General features: G+C 38.3%; 1 protein-coding gene across 2 annotated transcripts in view; it reads right to left on the bottom strand.

The window, feature by feature from the left end:
* DACH2 (dachshund family transcription factor 2) overlaps nucleotides 1–15,298 on the bottom strand; it is a 306,381-nt gene that overhangs the window by 143,648 nt on the left and 147,435 nt on the right. For both annotated transcript variants that reach the window (XM_086470121.1, XM_086470122.1), the window contains one exon: nucleotides 3,535–3,650. In XM_086470121.1, the coding sequence (XP_086326247.1) occupies nucleotides 3,535–3,650 (116 nt within the window). The remainder of the gene's footprint in view (nucleotides 1–3,534; nucleotides 3,651–15,298) is intronic.

Genomic DNA, 15,298 nt, shown 5'->3' on the forward strand with positions numbered 1-15,298 from the left:
CAGCACTTAAATATCAGCTCTGGAAGGATGCAGTTTGGGCACGGTTACTGTGCTGTCTACACAAGCCCTTCCCAGTGGCACGCATCCCAGACACACCACCTCATCTTTCTCAATCACAGCAGTTTTAACCATCCTGCTGCTCTAGTCTCATCGTAACTCATACATTCCCATTGCCCAAAGGCTGAAGGTACCTACAAATATTTAAAAAGGTTGAAGCTTCACTTACAGCTCCTTCACAAATTACTTACATGTAAGAGTAGTTGTAGTCCACTTTGCCAAGAGGTAAAAAAATTACACTCTACATTGGGAAATACAGTATGCCTAATTTAACTACCTGTTTATTATGTGAAAATGACCATGTAAACTGAGCTGACACAAACCAAACGGGTGATGAAAATAACAGCACATTTCAAGGAGTGGAAACACAGATGGCTCGCTCAAGTCTGCAGGAAGTTACTAATCATCACTCCGTAATATCCTCTTACAGACAGATCTGTGAGCTCTGCAGCCAGAACAGCAACTACTTCAGACCCATCCATTTAACTAACAGCAAGCCCAGATACAAATTCCTTCACTTTAACTTGACAGAAGACCAAAGAGGAGGTAAAAATGAAAAAATGGATTGGATGGATGCTGCATTTGCTGACGTGGAGCGTGTTACTAAAATGAGCTTATCTGAAGAAGGAAACCACTTGGATGCTAAGTTGGACACAGTAGAAAATGAGGTAGCCGCTTAAGTAGAGCAAATGTGATTTTTTTTTTGATTTTTTTTTTTTTTTTTGAAGAACAATGCAGGCATAACCATCTGCATACCTGTGCTGTAGAAGAATGGGCAAGATCAGACACAGGTATCATCAAGGAATGGACAAGAAGACATCCAAAAGAAATGCTCTGAGCAATGACATTGCAGTTAGAGGAAGCAGGTAACCAAAGTCACCAAGATGTAGAGAGACCTTCTTGCCCCCGTATCATCTCTGCTCTACTGGAAGGGATGGATCCAGCCCTAACACACAGCAAACTCTCCTCAGTGCCTGCCCTAACCGTGGTCCTGCTTCCCTCCTACAGGAAGGAGCAGGGGGCAGCCAGAGGCAGAAATAAATTCTGTGGGCCAAAACTGTCAGAACCAGAGCAAATTACATGCAAGTGAGATCATAAAGAACCAAATTAAAACTTAGCTAGTAGACAACAGGTTAATATCCTTGCAACTTCTATTCCAAACTATTATCCACCACTCAGAAGTCTGGAAGAAAAATCTCTGTTCTGTGAGAAGTGGTAAAATGAATTTTGCTCTTAGTTCAGCCAAAAGGAAAGAATCCAATTGCAAAAGTGTTGAAGGTATCCAGAGCAAAGCAGTCTGTAATTAAGTATAAATAGATATAAATAAAGCTAATGAAGGCTTCATATCCTGGGTGCTCCATCAAGTTTACACAGCTCAAATCCCCATTGAGTTTACAAGTGGCTCTTTCGGCATCTTTCCTCATTCAGCAATTCCCCCAACTTTTACACTGTTCTTTCCTCACGAGCAAGATAAAACAACTCAAGAACTTTAGGAGCTCTGATTTCTGAGTGACAAGACTGCAGAGGCCATCAGTATTGAGCTGCCCTGCCACAGGTTGGTGGCAGGGATGCTTCATCCACAGGGACCTGTCTCATCCAGGGTCCTCGCTGACGCTGCAATGCTCTGGAAATGTCCATTTTCTTCTGCCTATAAGCTGCTCCCCAAACTCCCTTTCAGCTACTTGAGGCACACTATCTGTGACTTTTGGCACCTGGTCATGCAGAGGTTTTCATAGGTGGCTTCCAAGGTCACGAAGGCAGCTATCCTGGGCCTCAGCTGAAAGACAACCCCCGGGGCCAATCTTCTCATGCATCCCTCCATGTGTTAAATAAAGTGGGATGTATCCCAATGATCATTGCAGACTCCGAATAACTTACAACAGTCTAGAAATTAAACTTCTTTTTCCTCAAACTCTGTGATACTCAAAGTATCTGTGTGACACAGAATGTGTCTATGATGCTATTTTACTGTGCATACTCAGCACACTGCATCCCAAAATATTTCCCAATTTGAAGCAATATGATAGTCTGCAAATTTGGTGTCCCTAACACACTCAGAGTGGAAAAGTAATACGGAATATTCTGGATTTCTGACAAGACATTATCAATGCAAGGTGGCTCTTCTGCTTTCCTGTCTATTTGTAATACCATAAACCACACCAAATCCATGAAATTCCTGAGCTGAGAACACAACAGAGCTACTAAAAAGCCCCTGATTTTTTAAGCGCTCATAAGAGAAAAAACAGAGCTCTTGATCCCTGTCACATATATGAACAACACATTAAGTTGCCCTAGCTCAACTGTGGCACCTGGCTCTAGCAAATTGCTTTCACACTTTATTAACTACTTCAGTTAAGGTTACTGTGACTATTGCTTAAGAATGTTCATTCCCACTTCCACAGTGATAAAGGTTATTGGTTCACTGTGAAGTCCTCGTGACACCTGGAGTTGTAGGAGAAATTAAAGATCTCAGCTTTGTTATTCCGCTGAACACTGAGACCCTCTGACGCACTCAGCTGCAGTTCAACAGGTTCTGCAAGAAGAGTGATCAGCAAGATGAAGACAGAAGTCACTATGCTCCTATCTGTATTTTTAATCCTGCTTTTCCTGTAAGATGTTCTATGACTCTATATTCTGTTAAACACTTGTCTAAGTTTGGTCATTATGGAGATACAATATATTTAGACTGGACTTTAACAGGAATCCTAAAACTGCTAAGCCTGTTGAATATTTAAACAATTCCTTTTATTGTTTAAATATAGTCTGTTAATGTAGCTTTATCAACAAAATAAACTTACCTTTGGCACACAGCAATTAATAAAGAATTAAAACACTCATCAGGATAGCACAAGATTTAATTTAAACTCTATTAATAAATTAATGAAGTGAAATAAAATACATTAAATTATGTTCAGAGCTTGTTTACAATTTTATGTATTTGCATGTTAGTTTTTTCGTATTACGATACTGAATGCAGATTATTAAAGTTCAATCCACTGTGGCAATGCGGACTTATCTGCTTTTCAAGTGTTTCTTCTGTAATTCGTACAAGCATTTCTCTATCTTCCCAGCATATATTAATGATGTTACAATACAATACGCATTAGCCACGCTGTTCATATCCCACGAGAATCAAAATACAAATTCATTTGAAAGGAAGAAATGCATGCTACAGGGCTCTCCGAGACAATAGTTCATTTTCTCAGGTTTTTTTTTTCTTTTACTAAAATAACACATTTAATGGAATTTCCTGTAAGGAAATTACAATTAATAAAGAACTAAATTACTAATCCATTAGATTTCAGTCACTGCAGCAACAAAAAAGAGTTTTCATGAACACTCAAAAAATCCAATAATGTAACCTCTGGTAAAGCTTGAAAAAGCCCTGAAGGACAAGGCAGTTAGATCAATATTAGTTTATTTAAACTGCTGTGCAGTATGAAGAGATGAGGCTGATCATCTGATGGATTTTATTACCTGTTGGAGAGATAAGTCCTGGTGATAAGAGGCCTGGAACTCCATGGGGCAGAAGACGTGCATTTTCTTGTATCGCAACTCCTAGTGAACGCTTGGGGGGTCTTCCTGGTCGTGAGCTGATAAAATAAAGAAGATAAATGAAAACGCATTTTCTTTCTGAAATACTTGCTTACCACACATGGTATTGATTTGTATAAAATAGGAACCATCAGTGGTTCACAAAAATATATTAGAAATTCTTGCCTAGGAAAAAAAAAAAAGTTGATTAAACATACAAGGATTGTACAGGTTTCAAATGAACTAACAATAAACTGACAAACAGCACCTACAGTTAACACAATGATGTGACTCAAAGTTACAAAAATGACTAGAAAGCTAAGATTTACTTTTTTTTAATCTGCACCAGAAGACCAGAAACCAAGCAATCCGTATTTCTAGCCCTGTTGTACCACTACTTCCCTAATCAGTATCTTTTTTGTAATATTACTGTCTGGAAACTGGAGCTCAAGAAATTCACATGCACGTCTAATTCACATGTAAAGTCTTGAAAATAAAACTAGACGCATTACTCAGCTCACAAGTCGTGGTTTACAGGGGTTGTGGATTAATGATGCAATGACTGTAGGGAGGCCAGAGCTATTCAGATTGGGTGCACCAGTATTTACCAGCTCAGCCCCTGTGCTGGATGAATGCAGCCATGCTGCTTCCAGCCGCCGCCACAGCCAGTGCAGGGCTGACCAGGCTGCTTCACAGAAGGCACATCTACATGTACGCATCTACATCCACCCATACACTAGTGAAGCTTCTGCATTACCCAGGGCTTCCATGGCCTTACAGGTGGCTAGTGGAGAGGGGTCTCAGCAGCAACTGCTCCAAATTCACACACCTGTACCACAAAAAACTAAGAACTTGTGCTGCCTAAAGATGAGAAATTGAAACGTTGAACACAATTTTAAAACTTGCCTTCTGAATCATGGCAGATAACCACCTAGTTATGAAGATGCAGCAATAATTTAACACAGAGCTTTTCCAAAACTGACTACTTATCTTTACGGATTGACTGGTATTTTTCATTATCACAGATCGGTTAAACCACGACTGTTAGCCCAACCTGTCAAAAATCTCACCGTCCCTTGACCAGTTTACGAATTATGATTGCAGTTTTTAATCCAAGATGTTAAAGGTCTGTTTACAGACCTGTTACATTTAACTATTGTTTTCAACTATCACATTTATGCCTTACATCAGCGTGCGCACACATAATCATCCTGCACAGCTGCCACCATAATACAGAGATTTACAGACCAAAAAAAACCATTTGAATCAACTCTTCCCCAAGCCAGCTAATAAAAAATGTAACCTACTCATGTTTGGAAAAGTATTGCTGCTTCTCTTTGCTCAAAACAAATTTTACTCTGTTGAATAATAAAGCTTCTGACAAAATACAGTGAAACACTCTATAAAGTAACAAAGCTGCAACAATGAATGAGGTTCAAATAGAAAGCATTTCCAAAATTACTCCTAGTTCACAAAGAAATTTAAGTTAAACTTCACTCTATCAGCTTACAATGGCAAAACCGTCCATCAAGGTAAGACAAACTCTGCTTTTAAATGAAGACAACTTCCAGCAACACTACACAGAGGTACCATTAACCTGTTCATTTTTCACAGTGTGCTAGTGTTATTTTGTTTTACTGTACATCAAAGTAGCACAAAATCATTTTTTTGGTTTATTATTTTATCTCTATAAAACTATTCCCCCCTCATTTTAAGTTCGTGTTTGTCCATTTTGTACTTCATTTTATTCAGTACTTTTCCCATTTTTCTTTTTTATGCTTTAGGTTGTTTATCAAGCCATGATGGCTACGTAGTAAAGCCTCCTACAACAGCCCAGACTCACTAGGCTATAATAAAGTAAACCTAAAATAAGAGTATTTGAGCTTCACAGGACGTTCGATGCACACATGCATTCACTATTAAAATCATCTGCTGAAATTATCCACTGCACAAGAATATTGTCTAACACAACAGCATTACACTGGAATGTGGGGGTTCTAAACAAAAAAGGATTGTTGTTCTTTTGATTTACAGAAGTCTGTCCTTATATACATGCACGTGTAAGTGCTTAGTCGGCACCTACTCTCTCTGAGAAAACCTACAAAACCACTGAAATTGCTAGATTTCTCCAGCAGAAGAGCTCAATCAACAAAACTACAAAACATTCTCTTATCAGGCTCATATATTAACAAATCTTTTGCATAAAACTCCATACATTGACACCGATCTACGAAAAACATTTTAAAAATTAAACAGTTTTAAAATACTTTTATGAAAATACATTTTGTTTATGATTTGGGTGTTCACAGGAAGAGGAGGGGAGACAAAGGAGTTTTACTCCTGGTTATGCAGTTTTGGCACAGACAACAGTTGATGTCAATGACTCTGCTGACTCTGAGCAGCCAACTTACAGCCCACAGGTTTACCAGATCAGATTGTTAGGTGTTTCCCAGCATATACTACAAGCAGAACTGAAACTCTCCAATCTGTGGCCATGCACTGACCTGTACAGAATGCCCAAGGTTAAAAAAATTTTAGGAGATGATGAAAAAGAAGTTCACACCAAAATTTACTCAGCTCCCTTCCAGAGTCCCGCTGACTGCATTTATACCCTGCATACTCACACAAGTAAGGCAAGCACCACTGAGCACCGTTTTTTCTGGGGTTTGTTGTCTCTGGGATTGTGGTCCTTTTGGGGAAGGGGTTTGACAGACTCTGAAGAAAAAAAAAAAAGCATACTTCTAACCCCCTCATGCCCTTTTAGTGAGTATTACTATAAAGCAGAAACTACTAGGGGCCAGATTCTGGTCTGTTTTATACAGCTGTAGCCATAATAATTTGAATGGAATTGTTCCCAGCTGAACCTGTTCAAACAAAATCAAAGTCCTTTGTCCCTAATTTAATGTTAGCTTTTAAATGAAAAACTCAAGGATGGATGCTGCTTACAGCTGGCTGACTGTCATTCACACAACACCTGCGAAAGAACCATCTGGGTCGTTAATACAGTGTTCTGCAGTTTACACGTGAACACCTTTAGTGCTCTATGTTTGGTTCTGAACCAAGGAAGCGGAGGAAAGAGCCACCCAGCACTCTGATATGCTACTGCCAAGCCTGCAGCAGATCCCTCACATCTCCAGCTAGATTGCCTGGACATGACTGGAGACTGTGTCACCTATCATGAAGCAAGATCTTCTGCCTGGGAGGACACCAGATCTCACAGAAAGCCCCTCGGTAGCATATCTGAATCCAAACGCTTGCAGTTCCATTTTGGCTAGAAGCACATTTTCTGGCCTTTTTGTTTAAACATGAAACCAGAAATTTCACAGGAACAGAACACAAATGCTTGCTCCTATTTTTTAATAGGATATACACAAAGGAAACAAAAACATTAGTAGACTCAAAATTTTTATGAGATTTATGTTGTGCATAAGCTGCTGTCAGGGATAGGGCTGCCATCATCAAGCAATGGCAAACCAAATCTCACTGGTCTATCGCAACACTCCCAGTACCTAGTGCGCCTCCTACTGTGTTACCACGTCTGGAATTCTGACAAATTTCACATTTATATTTAAAACATATCTAACCTTCACAATTCAGAAAATTGCTAATACACACTTTGAACAGAAATCATTAAGCAAGTGGAATTATTATTTGGGGAGAGGAAGACGCAATTTGTGATTATGTAAGTATTAACATATAAATGCTAATAGCATTAGCATATAAATATTAACTTTATTTAATTTTTTTTCTCCTAATCTTTTGTCACCTTGCTCTTTCATTGCATTTTCTTCTTTACTTTTTCTTTTATCTCACTCAAGAAAGTTATAAATTCAAGAAGTGTAGAAAAACCTTTTCCTCATTGATATCAAAGGAAGCAGAGGAACAATCATCTTCAAACAATTTTAAATGTGTTTCTTTGAGATTCTAGAATCTCTACATAAATTTTATATTTGTCATCAATATGTCTTTGTAAATGGAAAGTTATTCAATTCCAAATTAGATGTTACTTCAGTTAGAAACTGCTAATTTACAGATATATCTCTTAAAAACATTTTAAAGTACAAGAGTTAGGGTCACAAGTGAAGACCATAGAGACTAAAACAGAAGTACAATCTCGTTTCTCATTATTAGATTTAGTAATCTTATTCTTTTTACCAAATAAATGCAAATAAATTGGCCACCTCAAAGTCTATACTGATTAAAATTCTATTAGTATCTCTCAAAAACAAAAAGCCCTTGCGTCATTGATTACTTGAAAGCAAAGATGATGTGAGGTTTTGACTTTTTACCTGTGTTTACACTATGGTTATACAGTCATTCTTGTCATTCTCCCTGCCCTACCCCTGCAAAATCACTAACTCTGAAACACAAAAATGAACTAAGCTGAATGTTGTTCATTTTTGTATTTTGTTTGGAATTAAATTTGTCAGAGACTAAATTATATTTTAAGCAGGATATTTGACAGTTAAAATTTATATAGTAAAATGTTGAGAAACTGCTCATTAATGTCTGGTTTTCCTTTATTTTCCACTCCTGCTGAGAGCTAATTTTATTATTTTTCCTCTTAAAGTTTTATATATTCCCTAGACATCCCAAAGGATTTTTAATTTGAATGAAAACATAGAATAAGGCCATTTTTGTGGTTTTGTTAGAATTACTGATCGGCTCCATCTTTTGTAACTCTATTTTACGCTTATTATAGACAACTATATTTCATAAAATCCACAAATTCATCAACACTTTGTGAAATGTAATTAATCAGTGGAAACATACAGCACATCACTGTTGATGTATGATAGCGCTCTATTTTTGTGCTTTTAAATATAGGAGATTTACTAGAATCAGAAGTGAATTTGCATATTAATGAAGACAAATAAACATGCAGTGATTTAACTAGGAAACTGTTATTTGGATGACAATTTAATCAGCACAGGTTGAAAGGTCCATCACTGCAGCATCCTGTTTCTGCTAAAATATTGATTGCGTTACTGATTTCAGTAATGCTTTATTTTACAGGGCACAAATAACCATGTAATTACTCTTTAATTGAATGGTAATTGCTTGCTGGCAATTATTTGTTAAGTTTTGGAGTTTAATTACTAGGTTATTTGTGTTTAGTGAAATAAAATGTTATATATTAGTAGCCCAAAATATTTTCTGTATGAATGGTCTGTCAAAACTAAAAAAAGTAAGTTATGATGGTATGAGTTTGACAAATAACACTATAACACTAAAACTATTATTAAAAGGATCAGATGAATCTTTGAATGCTCTCCCTCTACAAAATTAACATTAGATGTAACATTTGTAAGATAAATGGAGGAATACTGTACCACAGAAGCATGATTTCCTCTGGGGTCTAGTCCACCATTTAGCATAATTTATCCTGATGTTTTGCTTTTCATTCTCTGGACTCCTTTAGAGGAACTGAAATAGTATCCTGTCCCCTTGAGAGCAAAGAATAAACCAAGTAGAAATATATTTCAACAGTACTTCATATTTCTGCAACTGAAGTGGATTACCACCAGCACATTATCTTAGCAGCCTATAAACTTTGTAGGCTTGGCAGTTAGCTAGATAACAAGGGAAAGCATTATGTCTTGTGGTGTCAATGAAATATGACACATTCTGTGATATATTTATTCCAAGTTGTGATAGATGAGGTACCCGATACTTTGATCGTGAAGATTTGAATTTTACTTCTACACTTTTCATTTTTGTCATCAACTATTTACGAATCGGCAGTAGGCAGTCTAGCAAGGACTGCTGATTTTGGTTTTTTTTTCAAAAGATATTCCGTTAATAAATTAATTATTGATTCCAGGAGGCTTGAGCTATTTGGTATAAAAATATACTAGACTTGTGATTTAGGAAGCTCTCACAGGTATCACAGATTTCTTCAATAGCAACATATTTTACTAGGCTTAAAGAAGAAATACAAAAGTACTGTATGACATGCTGCGTAAATTGCTCTAATAATAGTGGCAGTAAGTGCTGCAAGTACTCGGAAGTAAAAACAAACAAAAACCAACCACCACAAAACTCCACAATCTTAAAACTGAAACAGGAACCACAAACTAAAATTTTACCCTCCTCAAAGATAGTAAAATATCAGTATTGACTCTGAAAGGTACTCTTTGAAGCCTTTACCATTAAACATAAGATCTTGACAATCCAAGTTAAAATTATTTCCCATTACCCTAAGATTTTTAGTTGTAACACGGATTTTAAAATAACCAACTTGCTTCAACATTTATTACGACATTTCAAAGATGCCAATGGTAGTTAAACTCTACTTGACCTTTCAACGTTTAAGAAGAGAAGCAAAGTCTGACCTCGCAGCAACCTGATTCTGTCTCCTCTCAGCGCTGGCAAACTGATCACTTGTCTAACCATTGCAGGACATTGGATCACCAGCCACATCAAAGGCAACAAGAGCCAATTCAGCAGGAGGAAAAAAAGTCATCCATGCAAAATGGGCAATTAACATTAATCATACATGAAGTTGTTTGAGCTGATAACAAAAACCTGGTCCCTATGGCGACTCTCATAAAACAGTGCCCACACTGGCACAGGAGAGCCACAGCTCATCTTCCACGGGCTCAGTGCGCTCCCTCCTCACTTCAGCAGACAGAAGGAAATAGTGGAGAAAAGCTCTGACACTCCAAAATAAAAAAATAAAAAAAATCTTGCCACCCAGTTCTCCAGGGTTTTCATTGGTGAGGAAGGTCCTCAACATCAGCCTCTGTGAAAATGTCAGTGGAAGTTTGTTCCTAAAGCATCATAAATCTGATTTATTTTTTTTTTCTCTCTTACGAATTGGTGTTAACATTAGAAGAAAAAGACTCCTTAATACCACTGAATTGTTCAGAGCCAGGACTAAAGTGGAATACCACATCTTTATTAAATTTACCATTAACAATGGTAAGTAGCATAGTACCATTATGCTCTTCCCAAAAATCACAGATTAGTGAAAATCCAATATGGATCTCTACTATCACATATCTTCCCTTATCAAGAACTAGGTTGGTTAGCTCAGAAACCTCCCCACCAACACAATCTCCTTCTTCCAGGCCAGGAGCACCTTTAGCACCTGTGAACTCCACTCCATTTGGCTTCTGCCAGTGCAGTCAACTAGGATACAGAGGAGTTGGAAGCGTGATTCACCAAGCTTATCATCAAGCTTATACAGTTACTCTCCTGAAACTACTGCAGTGAATTTTGGTCCTTAGGGGATGAAGGTCTCTCAGGCACACAGCTTACCCACTCCCTACTTAATCTTTTCCTTAATTTTCATACCAGTCCTGTTCCCATCCCACCCAGTCAACCTCATCCAATCTCTCTCTCCCACATTTGACCATTGTCCAACTTCCTGAATATTTCTAATTTTCTGCTCTTAACCCATCCATCACATCACTTCTGTCTTTCAGATCCCAGCTACCTTTAATTGCATGCCTCCCATCCTCCATCTCCTGACAAATTCCCAGTTATCCTCTGCTCCTGGTCTCACCTCTACATTTTTTGGGGAGCTCCCCACCCCACTGAAAGCAGCACCTGTGCTAACTCCTACTATGACTTTTATACTTAATAAAGAGGGGATACCTGAGCACTTGAGCCAAGACAGCCACCTGCTAAATGGCTTCGGCCTCCTCCTTCACCTCCCTCCCCTGGGAATGGTGTGGGATGGCTGATAGGCTGAGGAAAGGTGGTCTGAGCAACGCTGCCTGCTCCTGTCCCAGGGGCTAGCAAACAGGCAAGTGGTGGAATACAGGGCAATAAGCACCGCACCAGTGAAAACTAAAATCCTCCCAAAGTCTTAACCTTCTAGACTTAGTGCCCTAATCACCTTTAGCAATGGCCCAAGTCATGGCAGTCATGCAGATGCCCAAGAATACAACACAGGGGAAATAAACCAATCCACCACGCATCCAGCTGGATATTGGTTTTTGCAAAATACACCAATTCCACAGTTATCCCAGTGTTTTATAGCACTGTACATGATAGAAGCCATCAGTCAGACTCTCAGAGTATGAGGCAACAGCAAAATTCAAGAGCAGCAGCACTAGTCTTTGGGGTGTCAGTATTGCTGGGCTCATTCACAGAACCATAAAGCTGAAACAGGCCTCAAAAGGTCACCTGCGTTCTCTACTTCTGCCTCAAGGCTGGATCAAGTGCACTCAAATCATTCCCGACAAATGTTAGTCTAGTCTCCCTCAGAAGACACTTGGTGCTGGAGACTTCACAACATCTCTATGCAATTCCACACCAACGCTCAGGCTAGCCTTGCTATCCGGAAAGGTTTGTGGGGGAAAGAGGGGCTGACATGTAACCTAGTTCTCTTCTGTTTCATTGAAGCAACGTACATTTTGCCATCCACTCAGCAGACATGAAAAACAAATTAAGTTTTCCTGCTTCACAGACACTATTTTTTGGGAACTTGTCATATTTTGCTTTTGTGAAGTTTTCATACCTACAGATGGAACTTACAGACCTAGTGTTTACACATCCATGATCTTCAGACTCCCTGAATGTATGTATGCCACAAAGAGCAATGGCACAAACCTTATCCCCAGGTTACTGGTAGAAATAGCATAACTTGACCCTCGTTAGCGTGTTCTTACACCACGTATGTACTTACTGAACTGAATCCTATTTAAGACAAGCCTTCCATTTTGTCAAGACCATTGTGCATCCTAATGCCATTCCCCAGTGTGTGTGAAACCCCTACCACCTCAGTACTGTCTTTTAAGTTTAATAAGCATTTTATTCTTTTTTTCCATCAACCAAGCAATCATTGAAGTCACTGAACAAAACTGAAAGCAGCCCTCATACTCAGAAGATCCAGTTCGATCTGACCTAACAGTAACCATCATCTCAGCATGGTTTTCCAGCATGTTTGTTTCTAAACTTGCATTTTCACGTGGACCATATTTTTCTAGTTTGCTTAAAAGAAGGACAGATGACACTTCATTAAAAAAAGAGGCTGCTCTTTACAAAACTTCTCTCTATATATTATGTTCTACGAATTGCACAGGACTTACACTTGGCAGACATACCTGGAGTGAAGGTGAGACACAGAACAGCAGCAAGTTGGCTCCCCCGGATAACAAGTAAGGGAGTCAGGCAAGCCAAGCCCCTACACCCTGCGTGTTCCTCAAATGGCCACCTGAAGATCTTCTGAGGAGCAGAGAAACCCACTATTCCACCAGTCTCTAAATTACACCTGCATATTTATTTTCTGGATGCCAGCTAGAAGCACTGGGAGCACTGGCTGCCCTGGCAAGCCAGATAAAGCCACCTGCCTGGGGAGTGGAGATGCAATGCATTGGGCTTTATCTACACTTTTTTAGCCCACAGCAAATTCTTTGTTTCCACATTTTCCACAGCTGAGTCCAAATATATCTCCAATTATTAATACCAGTGTTGACATCTTCTTGATAAAGATTCATTAAATTTTTTCTTTGTCAAGAAAATAAAGGTGACAGAACAGACAATTTAAGGGTTGACTACTCACCTGACAAAGTATAACTGTGAAGCTATTTTATACTTCATTTACTTGACCCAGTTACAGTACTTCTAACCCCAAATGTTAACAAATCATGATGCTAAAATCATAAGAATAAATAAAATTCTAATGTTTTTAAAGTTCAATTTTGCACATTTTTATTTGGCTTTTAATTTTGTAATCTTTACATTTCTAAAAAGCACCCTTCTAAGTTCTGCTTCTCTAGAAAGGGCTAGGAGAGACTGAAGAGAGTGGGGTGTTGGGTTTTTTTACTCAAAGTTCCACAATTGAAAGCTGAGATTCTCTAATTAGTTGATACGTAAACTTAGAAGTGTCTCAAAAAAATATTAAATATGAACAAGCACTAAGAATTATGAGAAGTGCAAAAGTAGAAGTCTTCTTTTGCACTAATTGTGATTGAGAGTTATCACTAGGGGTGATCTGTGGCTCAGTCTAGCTACTGCATGAGACAGGCTGGTCCTTTCTCTGCCTACTACATAAAGGTCTTCAGCTACTACACCGGAATTAGAGAAAAGCCTTTTATTTTATTAAAAAAAAAAATGTAGGTCTGATTCATTAAAACATCCTCAATAAAGCTATCTGTAAAAATATTGAAGCAATATAGAGAAGTATGAAATTATCAAATTCATAGCAAAATTAGTATTTTGAAAAACATCATTGTCACAATATATCTCCATGCAGTTTATTATGTACTATCTGACTCAAGAAAAGATCACCAATTCAGGACTACTGGATTTTAATTGTGCAAAAAGATGTTACAGAATTTACATGGGCTTTCTATAAATTTCTTAAACAATATCCTAAAAAGCCCTGCTAAGGTACTACATTAAAAACTTAAGATTGTGAAAGAGTCAATACCAGGTAACATTCTTTGTAAAAATATGCCATTCACATACACATGTCTTACAGATTTATCCGCACTATGGTCTACAGGACCTTTTGGTATTACTGATTAGGTTATTTATTTAAAACTTGAGTTTGGTTCAGGAAAATTACCTGAATTCCTAGTATTCAAATGTTACTATTGTCTAGTTGCAACAGAGAACACGTGGTTGGTTCTTACTTAAGAAAGTTTAACTGCTTATTTCTGAAGTCAGGCATTTCAAAATAAGTTTCAAACCAAAAAAGCATTTTTGGTTCATTGAGATTTAAAACTTTAAATAACTCTTTCTGAATTACTTATGACTGTGCCTGCAGATATAAAAGTACCTCAGCATTCCTGCTGTTAATTTTTTTCCTGTCAAATAACACTTGCCACAGGAAAAAGGGGAATAAATCACCAAATTTCAGAGTTGTGGTGATTCACAGCTGCAGACAAGATGGAAGGCCTAGCTATGTAACACTCCACACCAGCTCAATTTAAGGGTATGTCAGTAACGAAATTGAAAGTGTGACTACAGCACATGTACATACACACACACTAATTTAATGTAACTACATTAAATTAGTAACTGTAGCAGTGAAGATGCAGTAGCACAGATAAAATACAGTTCATTTAGCAATTTGAGACCATACCCAGTGGGACAAAGTTCCTGCTGCTGTGTCTTTACTAGTAGTTACCCATTCTACCTAGGTTAATCCCAGCAGGAGGGGCCTGTCGGTGCTGGAATTGTGCCACTAACTACATACCCAGAACCACAAATTTAAGTCACAGATTTGTTGTCAAAACAATGCTCACCCAAGATGTCCAGCTAAACGAAATGTGAAAGTGCCAGAGATACTGTCACGTATATAACAAGCCTTGCAAACCGTGGCCCAGCTACTCAGATAGTTCTACTTGGATTTTGTTTCCAGTGAGAGCTGTGAACTACTGGAGATTATGGGCAATATCACTATGCAATTTGCATTCTGGCTATTTTTCATTTCCTAAATATCTAACTATTCAGTATGTAGAAGTAAGCCACTGAAAATACTCTTAGGATTATTCCACCTGTATGTGAAAGCTCAGCAGTGACATAAATAGATGACAATGCAGGCACTGATGTCAGCATGAGAACAAACACAGCTCCACTCTGAACAGCCTACAGCCAATGCTGGCAAAGACAGACAGAATGAAGATCTCACACAAGCAAGCCCTTAATGGCTTGCCTTCCTCAAAGACCCACAGAAATTGCCAGTAATTCTCTTTCAGTAAGCCTCAGATCCAGCATATGGACAATCGCACAGGACCACACAGGTCTC

The sequence above is a fragment of the Leptosomus discolor genome, chromosome 9 (genome assembly GCF_034619465.1).
Source record: "Leptosomus discolor isolate bLepDis1 chromosome 9, bLepDis1.hap2, whole genome shotgun sequence".
Classification (NCBI taxonomy): domain Eukaryota; kingdom Metazoa; phylum Chordata; class Aves; order Leptosomiformes; family Leptosomidae; genus Leptosomus; species Leptosomus discolor.